The 11,538-nt window shown below is 45.5% G+C and overlaps 2 protein-coding genes across 2 annotated transcripts; one reads left to right on the top strand and one right to left on the bottom strand.

Moving 5' to 3' along the window:
• Window positions 1–210: 210 nt before the first annotated feature.
• On the bottom strand, window positions 211–6,574 carry CRYZ (crystallin zeta). Its single transcript, XM_027651544.1, has 9 exons — window positions 6,487–6,574; window positions 5,773–5,897; window positions 5,284–5,436; window positions 3,895–4,058; window positions 3,203–3,254; window positions 1,819–1,968; window positions 1,334–1,435; window positions 1,095–1,190; window positions 211–833 (listed from the first exon to the last, which is right to left on the bottom strand). Exons 2-9 carry the CDS (start codon window positions 5,881–5,883, stop codon window positions 672–674), a joined length of 990 nt encoding a protein of 329 aa, XP_027507345.1. The 5' UTR covers window positions 5,884–5,897; window positions 6,487–6,574; the 3' UTR covers window positions 211–671.
• A 30-nt stretch (window positions 6,575–6,604) lies between these two features.
• TYW3 (tRNA-yW synthesizing protein 3 homolog) lies at window positions 6,605–10,756 on the top strand. Its single transcript, XM_027651543.1, has 6 exons — window positions 6,605–6,778; window positions 7,081–7,161; window positions 8,144–8,242; window positions 9,019–9,090; window positions 9,357–9,490; window positions 9,670–10,756. The coding sequence occupies exons 1-6, from the start codon at window positions 6,620–6,622 to the stop codon at window positions 9,872–9,874; spliced, it is 750 nt and encodes a 249-aa protein (XP_027507344.1). The 5' UTR covers window positions 6,605–6,619; the 3' UTR covers window positions 9,875–10,756.
• The last annotated feature ends 782 nt before the right edge of the window (window positions 10,757–11,538 follow it).

The following is an 11,538-nucleotide window of genomic DNA, read 5'->3' as shown; positions in this document are numbered from 1 at the left end:
ATCTTCACGACCAGCCATTTACCATCCAGGAATAACTATCATCAGTTCCAGAGAGGAATACCAACATGGATCTGCAGAGTGACAGTCCCTGTGGATGAGCCAGGACACTGTCACCTCAGACCCTGAGGCAGGCACAGCCAAGTGAAAGTACCTCTGCTCCAAACAGTTCGTTTGAGAGATTCTACCCATCTTTTGAGCTGGAAAATGAACTATTTTGTCAGTAAAAGCTTTTATTTCAAGTAAATTGTGTGACAAACTTTAAGACCGATTTTGTGGCTAAAAGAATTTACAGTTCTAATTAACACACACAGCAAGTTATTTAATTTTGTGTATCTGTAAAAAGCAGCTTCATTCTGCACTACCTAGAGTGGCCTAACTCTGCCTTCACACAGAACATGATACCAAACTCTGCCTTCCCTTGCAGCACCATGCCACACAAGCAGGAAAAAATTTATTATTTACACATCAGTCAAAAAAGTTACCAAAATTACTTTACAGAAAATGAAACTCTGCTCATTACAAAAAGAAGCAGCTTGTTAATTAATTCATGTAAGTGAGCACTTTCTACTGTCAAACCTGATCAAAAGTATCCTTATAACATACATTCAGTGAACCATGTAAGCAAAGGTGCAGTCAAAGCAGCTACAAAATAAATGGAAAAAGGTTCTCCTTTATAGAAGGAGCACCATCTTTCCTCGGGCACCACTGCTACAAATAATGTCTTCATGAGCCTTGGCTACTTTCTCCAGGGGATATTCCGAGCCTACAGTGGGTTTCAGCCAGCCAGCTTCTATGCCATCAAGGAGCGCCATGGCACATTCATGCCTCTCCTCCTGCATGTAACAAACATAGCATTTACAACAAAGTCTTTCCATTTTAGAATTGCATTGACAATTTATTCAAGTGTTAAACCAAATTCCACAACCCAAAAATATTTTACTGTGTTCTGAGATTGAATCAAAACATAAAAAAATGAACAAACAAGTTAGTTAAAGTGAAATTATGCTTTCATCCCTACAAAGGATTTTAACTTGAAATAGAGGAGTGCTGGAACAAGCCAACAAAGCATACTTTAATACAGAAATGTTTCTCACCTCAGTTGCAAGAAACAGACTCACTCCAATTATGCTTGACTCCTTGCTCATAGTGTCTCTTGGGTTTATCTCAATGCGTCCTCTGCAGCCCACAACCTGCCCAAACAAGTCCAAAATAAGAGCTGTACAATTGTGATGCAGAATGCACAAACTAAGGCAGTGACTCCAACACCCACCATCACCTCCCTGCTCAGGGACACAAACACTCACCATCATCCTCTGGGCAGGGACACACTCACCATCACCCTCCCTGCATGGGCCAGCAGCTGCAAGTCAGCATCCAGGTTGACATTGGAGAGCATTTCTATGATGATATCCACTCCCCCCGGCCCTGTGCACTCCTGTACAAGACACAGGATGTTCTTTTAGTGCTCAGGTACCACTGTTTATTTCATACACTACAGGAAACATCCATTTTACAGGCTATTGTTTAAATTTTCAATACAGCCTCTGTACTACAGCTGACAGCTAATGAGCTGAACTGTAGCACATTTTGCTGTGCTGACTTATGGTGTGCTCCCACACTGGAATTTGCTGAATGTTAGTTCTAAATGACACTGCCTGTGAGGAAAGCTCTGCTTTTCCAGCCTGGGAAAGTTTTATCTTGGGTAGAAATTAAAAAGGCAGTACACTATTGCTCCTACATAAATCCCCTTTAAAATCTTCAGCAAACAACAGCTTGTTTGTTAGTACCTGCATCCTCTAGCCTCGACATCATGCCTACCTTAATTCTCTCGATGTAATTAGGGTCTCTGTGATTAAAGGCTTGGTGAGCGCCGTTTCTCAGGATCACATTCATGCCCTCCTCAGTTCCTGCTGTACCCAAAACCTTCAAACCACAAGCTCTGGCAATCTGACATGCTGCTAGTCCCACCTGAGGGGAGAAATAAAAAACAAAAGAGAAAAAAAGAAAAATAAAAAAGAAAACTATTTTACCCATTTAGCATTTTAAATTTTAATTATTCTACCAGCAAATTGGAACTTCCCCATTTAAAAAGTTGGTCTGGTAACATGTGTTTTAACCATAATAAGTAATTTGGATTTTAAAGACAGAAAAATAGTCTTTTAAAAAGAACAAAGATTTACAGAAGCATGGTAAAGTTTTGATCTTTTTTAATAGTTATCAGCATTTGATATAAATCAATGTAGAATGCTGTCTATCTGTCAAAGCTGGGCCATACATTTTTGATACAAAGCCAGGGAAATTCTTCTCTTCACAGAATCATCTGCTATTGATACCAGCATTATACATTGCAAAGAAAATCTGCAGACACAAATTTTATTAAAACCACTTCTGCACCTTTCACAAACAAATTAAATTATCTCTTTCTAAAGCAAATTCTCAGTGTCTTCTATCAGCTTTGCACTCCAGTAAAAACAGAAGCACCACATTTAGTTCATGAAAATAAAAGAGGCAATGATGCTAAATGTCATTCTAGTATCTCAGAATAAGATCTGAATTTATCTTTTTGTTGTCTAACAAATAATTAAAAAAACTTTGAAATTTTGCCTGTTCATAGCAGCTGTTTGGTGCATCAGCAGAAACCGAGCAAGAAAGGGCACAGAGTGGAAGATAAATTAAACTAGAATATTATGTGAGAGAGATCTAAAATTAGCCTGTCATGTAAAACTAAAGAAAATTAGAAGTGCAATTTCACACAGTATTCAGTCACAGCTTTATCCATTCCAGTGCCTCTCCCTGTGCAGTTGGCTGTCAGCTCACGGGTAGAAACATCCCAGAAATGCACAGTTGCCCTGCACTGCTGATTTCTTCTCAGAGGACTCAGAACAACTTGTACATATTGGAAAATTACACGTTTCTGCTATCAGTTTTGCCTGAGTTAGACCTACTACAAAGCTTCCACATCAACTTCCATCTGTTCAGTGTGTGACCCTCTGACTGGGGACCTCACACCAGCACTTGTGCAGTTTCACAGTTATTGTGAATAACAGAGTTTGCTCTAAGCAAGTGTATCCCAGAGTGTCTGAAATAAACACCTAATTTGCTAATTCCTTTATTGATCTAAATGTGACCATAACTCATACCCCAAGCAGATGCAAGGACAGAGAGCAGCATTCCCTATCACCTGCCTCCTTGGAACACTTACCCCGCCACTGGCACCATGCACCAGCACACTTTCCCCAGCTTTGGCACAGCCTCTGGGTGAAGAACACAGGAAATATTGGTGTTGTGAGTGCAGTACACACTTGACTGAGTACCAAGGTGCAGATTCTGACCAATGCAGAATCTGATCAAACCTCATCGTTCACACAGCATTTCCAATTTATGTTCCAATTTATGTTCCAAACTGTGCTCCAATTTATGGCTAAACAGGTATCATAAGCCTTTTAGGGAGAATAAGGAGGCAAAATAAACCCTGTGATTGATGATGTGAAGCAACATGCAGCCAGCAGTCAGTGGCAGCCCAGTACTGAGCCTCAGCTTGGGACCTTCCTCTGTCCCAGGAAAGTGGTGGTTCTGCTCCACAGCACCTGGCTGCCTAATTAGGAAATTAGAACTATTCCTGCTTTTCTGCCCTGGCTAAAATACCAGTGAGTACTGAAAAGCAGCCACATGTTTTATTACATGAAGCCTTTCCAGGTCTGTTCTCTTAAGAAGAAACACTTAACAGGAAAAGACAGTCAGAGGCTTCTAGGTCACAATTATCTGACAGTTCCATCAGCATAACAAATTCAAGTGTCTTGAACATTTCCCACTCATCAATCTCCCCATTTTACAGGAATTTGGTATTTTAAATATTAAAAATTAAAGTGCACAAACTTGGATTTGGTGCCTTACTTCTGGAAGAGGGCCCGGTAGGCAGTGAAGTAGGGGACTCCGAGTGCTGCTCCCTGCCTAAAGTCCAGCTTGTCTGGCAAAGGAAAGACTCTGTTGGCTGCAGCAACTGCATACTCTGCATATCCTCCAGAAACCGTTTCAAGGGTGAAAACCCTGTCCCCTTTCTAGAACAGAGGGACAGAATACAGAGAAATCAATCATTTCCCTTCCTTTTTCCTTAACAAACATGAACCAATTCACAGAGGTTTAGGCTATTGCTAACAGCTCTCCTATTAAAAATAACCAGTTATATTTGTCATAGAAATTTTTATAAATGCTGATACATACCATCAATGCAACACAAACCATATAATTCCATATACTTAATTTTAAGTGTCATAATTATAACCCTGCTCTGCAGTGTAACACACAAAACTACTGTCTCATTAATATGAACCTTAATGAACTTGAACACTCAGGAATTCCATCCACAGATTTCAAATACAAAACTTCAAAAGCTTTCATGAACACAAAAGAAATATTTCTAAATTATTTAATTATAATGTGGAAAAACATATATTCTTAATATACCCAAAGACACTTCTCTCTCATTCAAGCCAAGAGCATCGCAACTGCCATAGGAAGCAAAAAACACACATAGCAGATACAGCAAACTGCTGATAAGAAACTATGAATAAAGATGATTCTTCTCTCTAGATAACCAAATCACCCAGGTCTCCCAAAATTGTTACATTCATCCCAAATCAGGAAATTCCAGCACAATTCTAACTACGATTATGTTTGGTTGGGATCAACCATCTAGTGACTTGAATGGGAGAACAGATTTGGAAACCATACAAATGTCATAGATATCTTTTAGCAAACTGATATTTGCCTTCTCTTGTCACAAGACTTTCCCCCATAGAAATCCAAGTAAAATTACTACACTGGAGCAATGCAGTATTCGAACAGTTTTAACAACAAATACTTAATGGGGCTTTACAAGTAAGCAATTTCCATTTCCCAAAAAACTTTACATAAAATTTTTCAATTCTGCATGAAATTATTATCCCCAGCAGGAAGCATCCAATCTCAACTACTTCTGCAACGCAGAAACCCAACTTTTGTACACCTGATGTCACTCCTTTAAGGAGACAGACAGCAGGTGCCTCTTCTGAGATCTTTGAGCTCCCAGAGGTCACAGCATTCCTCACAGTCTCACCTGCAGACTGGCTTGCCAATGGGATCCCACTGCGTGCTTTTACCGGTCTGCGAAGGGGATTCCCCCCTTGAAGACATTACATGATTATAAGCAAAAGAACAGATTATAAGCAAAAGGCACAGTAGCACAGCAATCACCCGAAGAGGATACAATAAACAATAGTGAATTAAATCTCAATGCATAAATACCTTGAATGCAGTCACGTGTTCCCCAACACCCTCGATCACCCCAGACACATCCGAGCCTGGGGTGTAGGGCAAAGCCGGTTTCCTGGCGTAAGTCCCAGAACGAATATATGTCTCAACAGGATTTACCCCACAGGCATGGACTTTAATTAACACCTACAAGAAAAGATGCTTCTTAAGCAGCAAGTAAAAAGATTTAGCCGTTTAATTCACAGCACAGCATCATGGCATTTTAACTGGATTCTCAAACAGCCTCTGCGACAACCCAGTGTCGAACTGGAGCTACTTTCAGGAAACCCTTGATGTGGAATATGTAGCCCACAGAACAGTAAAGAGCCCACATTTTTCAAGCATGATGTCTCAGGGAGTATGAACACACTGATCAAACCCCATGTACTCCAGAGTTCTGGGTTGCATCCCTCATTCTGTCCTGCGGGCACCTGTTACCATTCATTACTGCTATTTATTTCCCTTCAGAGAGCACACATATACCTGGTTTTCTTTAGGAACAGGAACTAACACATCCGACTGGAGTTTAAGTACTTCAGGGCCACCAAATTCAAACACTCTGATCGCTCTCATCACTCTGCTGGTGGCTGCCATGGCGACCAGAGGATCTGGGGAAAAACACGACAGTAATATCCCTGTTTCGTGCTCAGGTCAGGGAGAGCTTGAGCACCCAGGGCGTGCCCTACGGACACCGCCCGGGACACGGCACAGCCCGCGGGCCGAAGGGCGGCTCGGCCTCGTGATAATGAACCGATCGAGAGGGAGGGGAAGGAGGGGAGGGGCCCGAGGTGCCCAGGGTCTCCCGCTCAGAGCAGCTTCCGGGAGCCGGGCATGGGGCGGACGGGAAGCCCAGCACAGGGCCGTCTCCAGCGGGGCACAGCCGCGGAACAGAGACCGCTGGCCCTGGCCCGGCCTGCCCCGGGCGGCATCGCGGCCCCGCCCCCTCCCACTCCGGGCCCGCCCCCGACACGCCCCCTTTGCCGGGCCCCGCCCCTGACGCGCCTCTCGCCTCCAGGCCCCGCCCCCGAGGCCTCTCGCGGTCAGGCCCCGCCCCTTTGAGCCGCCCCACGGCCGTCGCCGCTAGAGGCCCAGGCGTGGCCGCCGCGGCTGCGGAGCCCGACACGGGCAGCGCTGGGCCGCCGCCGCCCCGTCCCGTCCCCCCGGGGAGCACTGGGGAGCTCCGCGCCCCCCGCCTACCTGCGGAGCGCCGCAAGCCCCGCGTCGAAGCGTGGGCCCGGGCGGAGGGCGGGGGGCGGGGCCATCCCACGCCCCGCCCCGGCAGTCGGCCCCGCGCAGAGTTTTGTCCCCCGCGGGCCGCCGTCCCCGCTCGATGGCGGCGTTCGCGCGGCGCAAGGCGCAGCGGCTCGCGCGGCCCGACCCCAGCCGGAAGCGCGCGCTGGACGCGCGCGCCGCGGAGCTCGCGCGGCTCCTGAACGCGCACGAGCGGTTCTGCACCACCAGCTCGTGCGACGGGAGGGTCCTGCTGGCGGTGGGATACCGGGACACCGGGATACCGGGATACCGGCATGGGTACCGGGGGGGCGGGCCGCGATGACGGGGCGGGGCCGGCATGCCGTGAGATCGGGTCCCGCTGTTGCCGGTGCTTCCCTGTCCGTGCTCAGCTGAGTATCAGTGGCCGGGACACACAAACCCGGCCGGTGCCCGGGCAGAGCCGGCCCGAGCAGTGTTCCTGAGAATGGGCTCTGCGGGCAAAGCGACGCTCCTGGCTCGGAAGGGCCGGATCAAACATCACCGACCCGCAGAGCCCATTCCCTGGTTTCTGTCCACCAGGACACGGACGGCGGCGGGATCCAGAAGAAGAACTGCACGTGGCTCCTGGTAACACATGACCCGTGTACCAAAGGCGATGTGGTAAGAGCAGAGTAGGATACAGCTTTTGTATTTATTCGTTGCAGTGTCATGGAAAACACGTGAAAGAGTTTTTATTCCTAATGCTGAGATGAATTGCCACTCTTTCAAAATTAAATCTTCTTTAGGGGTGTTGATTAATAAATTCTTTAGACCCGTTTTAAGAGAATGTTTTTAAGCTCAAGCTTTTCTGTCTCAAAGTGACATTTCTGAATAGAAGAAAATATTCCCAGCCCTCAAGGTTTCTCTGCATGAAGACAGCACAGAAAAGCAGATAAACTGTCTTTGTGACCTGTGCAGGATGTCAGAGAGCATCTCTGTCTTCTGGCAGAACTGAGGGGTCTGAGGGGGATATCTTCAATTTTATAATTATAAAGTTACTTCTTTTTTGTCTAGTCTTATGAGTTTATGCCTCTAATTTCAACCTCTGAATTTGTCTTTATAACTTTCATATATTAGGCTACACACTGGTATTTGAGAAAGGATTAAAGTGTGGTTGAGTATGTTAGGCCATGGATTTAATCTGCTGAAACCCAGAAAGTTTTCTGAAGTTGAGGAATGTACTTCAGCAACTAAATGTCTTTGATTCTAAAGAACAGTTAAAAAAAAAAATCCCTGCTCAATCTCCTGATTGCAGCAGAACAGTCATTGTCCCTTGCTGGACTGATGGTGTCAATGTTTGGATGTACGAAGGAAAAACATGAAGGATGAAGCACAGTTTTTAATGTATGTTTTGCCGTGAATTTCTATCAAACCTGATCAGTTTAGCAAACAGAATCAGGGAAATCCATGGAGTTTCTGTGTATTGTGAGCAATGAAAACTTAAAAGCAGCTGATCAAACCTGACTGCTTGGGACTCATTTGCTGCATTTTTGGTGCTTATTTCATACACAGAGTAGCTTTTTCTTTTTTGCCTTTTTTTTTTTTTTGGCAATAGCAGTACACACTTGCAGTGTTAATATAAATGCTTTGGTGTATTTTCCAGATGACAGCACTAGAGAAGTCCACTGGAGACGTTGTGTTCAAGTTTGAACCATTTGTTCTTCACGTGCTGTGTCGGGAGCTGCAGGATGCACAGCTGCTGGTAAAACCAAGTCAAGCACAATGTGACATTGTTGCTCTGTTACATTCCTGCCTGTAAAAGTAAAAGGATTGGCTCCTGGTTAAGCTGTAACACTTAGAATAGTCCCAGATGTGCTGTGTGTTTAACAACTGAGATGGTAAAATAAGCTGATGAGGAAAACAGAGCTTTAAACTTGGTGGAGATTTTGCTGTGCATAGAAAGCAAAATGACTCACCATTGAGCTGAAGTGGTCTGTCCATAAAACATTTCCCAGGGAGCCTGAGATTCTCTTACTGGCTGAAAGGGATGGATTTTAGGCATTACTTTGCTACCATCCAGGCCATTTGTCTCCATTTGCAATGAATTGAGTGGCACCTTTGTGTTCTGCTTCTCTAGCATGACTGAAGAGCAGTGTGTGCCGTGCCAGGCTCATTCCCTCATCAGCACAGGAGAGCTGATGAGCTCGGTGTGCAGTGCTGCTATAAACATGTGGCACGACTCTGTGTGCTTCCAGCTCCTTGGGATAAAGCAACTCAGTGCTCAGAGAGACATTGTGTCCCGTCTGCACTGATGGATTCAGACAATCGGGATGCACTATGGGTCTCTGAAAACCACCCACAGTTTGTGGGCTTGGTCTTAAAGACATTTTAATTTAACTATTTTTTGTCAGTCTGTGGAGATGGTTTTGAGTAAGTTTTTTGCAAAACCAAGATTGCAAGTTGCATTGCAACCCATTCATAATTATTTTTTGCTGTGAAAGTGTACAAGACCTGTTTAAGCACTTATTTGTTCTGCAGCATTCAGTGGCTGTTGATTCTGGATTCAGGAACTCTGGTATTACGGTTGGCAGAGGAGGAAAAATTACGATGGTAAGAACTCTGCTACTGTAAGGGATGTAACAAAGTCATATCATTATGTTAACCTTGGTTTTTTACCAGCCGAGATCTGACTTGTGCTGAACAGCTGTCACAGGGCATGCTGTAGCAAAGAAATAGCTTTCTGCTTTAGGTGAGAGCAAACTAACCAATTTTATGGATAAGCAGGTTTTTTCCTGCAATGAACTCCCTATATTATTTAAATAACCTTCATAAAGTAAACAAACTTTGTTCCAGATAAGTCCTGTGTGCTTTTTCAGGCTGTCCGGAGCACTCACTGCTTAGAAGTTCCATTGAGCCACAAGGGGAGATTGATGGTCTCTGACGAATATATTGAATTTCTGGTACATGTAGCCAATCAGAAAATGGAAGAAAACATAAGGAGGATTGAGAGGTTTGTAAGATTATACCATGTAATGATGTAATGTTCATGACGTTGAGTTTTTCTTCAGTATCAGCTAAAACCACTTTCTTCTCCTTGCACGTCTTGATTACATTCCAAAAGCATTAGTTTCTCAGAGGAGTTTTGTAGCAAACCTACAAAATAGTAAATACAAAATTTTTTCTTTCTAGATTCCACAAGGGCTTGCAGTTGGCTCTGGAGGCTGCTGTCCCTACAGACACCTTGGCTCCTGAGGGGCCAGAGAAGAGCCGCTCTGTGTACGTGCACAGGAGAAAGAGACGGATCATTCGGGAACAGGCCGATCCCAGCGGAGAGCTGGAGCCCCAGGATGATACTGAAAGCAGTCTGGATCTGTTTGCCGAAATCATGATATAGACTAAGCCATTCGAAAGCAAATGGCAAACTGACTGTATGCTCTTTGTAAGAGGTTTATGTACTGTTGTGCTCTCAGTAGTAACACTCCCATGGACATTGACCAGAAAAAAGGTAACTAACAGAATAGTGAGCAGGTGTAATGCTACTGGGCACAGAGAACAAAGCCTTAGAATGTGTTGGGGTTTTTTTAACTGTACTGTTGAATTAACAGACTTTTACTCTATCTGCCATTTATCCCAGAAATAACAGGTTTGCTGCAGCCTTTGGCCACGTTCTCTGTGGCATCATTTCACTTCCAACTTTGTTTTTGCAGAGCAGAGAAACTCTAAAAACTGAGTTGTTTTCTCCAAAGGTTGTTACTCCCTGCAGGACCTCTGCAGAGCAGCATGCACCAGCATGGCTGGCCCTTCCTGGCAGCACAGGGCCAGCTGTTAGTCACCTGCAGAGCATACCTGGGGCAGAGGTTAGGACAGAAAAGCACGAGCTGGGTACTGCTCTGTACCAGCCTCAGCCGAGTGCATCCAGGTCCCCCCTGGCTGCTGCACTAGCAGCTGCTGTTTCCCTGCTCTTTGCTGTGTTTCGGGCTCCAGCCCCACTGTGTGCACTCCAATTCCCATAACCACTGGCCACTCAGTACCATTTTTCCTTGCCCCTTTAGCCAGCTCTGTGTGCTAATGGCCCCTTCCCCTCACAGAGCCCCTGCACTCTGCAACCAGCACCCGTCCAAAGTCACCCCAAGGGCTGGGCTGGGCTGAGAACCACTGACTACAGGAACTGTTATATACAAACAGTGCAGCACTGCGTGCATTCCTTGTTGTGCCACTGATAAAGGCACTCCATGCTTGTGTATTTTTCAGAAAAATGCTGAATTTGTAAACCTTCCAAACTGTCTTGTGACTGAGCGATAGCTTACACTGCAGAGCCAGACCCTGACCGAAGGAGGTGGTTTATTTGTGCAGGAACTCCCAGGCCATGCAGAGAGGGACGTCACTGTTTCCATTACATGAGCTTCTGTCTTTGGGGGCATTTTAATTCCACTGTAAAAACTGAACATACTCCATGGCAGCCTCAGGGAACAGTAACTGGGACGCTGAGTAGATTCTGAAAGACCCATTGGGCTGTTTCCAGTCACAGGTGCGCCAGAAGAAAGGAACTGGAGCCTCTTGTGTTGTGTGTTCGTCTTGCTGACTTCAAACTCAGATGTTCTCCTTCTGGGCGCTTGAAACACCTCAGCATGTGGCTGGGGCATGGGAAGGGGAGAGGCCAATGTCCTTCTGTCCTTGTAAGTTTGCTGCCATATCCAGCTGAGGTGCTTGCCAGCACGAACAGCGTGTCACAGAACACGGGTGCTGCTGGTTTCTCCTTCAGGGAAGGAGAGATGCTGGATACAAATACCGAAGACCATTGGCTTGTGAGATGGCCAATACATGAGGTGGAAATTTGACAGAAACCTTCCAAAGCATCACTGTGTGCACTGGTCTCAGACCTCATGCACATTTGGGAGAACTAACCATGGTTCCATTCTGACTGAACACAGGGGGGTCATTTCTAACATTGCAGAGCTGCTGGCCAGGAGGTGGGTGAGCAAGCCCAGCCCGCAGAACCCACATTCCTGGGATAGAAGAGGCCTGTTCCCAAATCCAGAGCAGGTTAATTCCCAATGT

This window comes from Corapipo altera, unplaced genomic scaffold (assembly GCF_003945725.1).
Source record: "Corapipo altera isolate COAL_440 unplaced genomic scaffold, ASM394572v1 57, whole genome shotgun sequence".
NCBI classification, from domain to species: domain Eukaryota; kingdom Metazoa; phylum Chordata; class Aves; order Passeriformes; family Pipridae; genus Corapipo; species Corapipo altera.
Note: the sequence above shows the minus strand (reverse complement) of the source record. Positions and strands in the feature narration are given on the sequence as shown.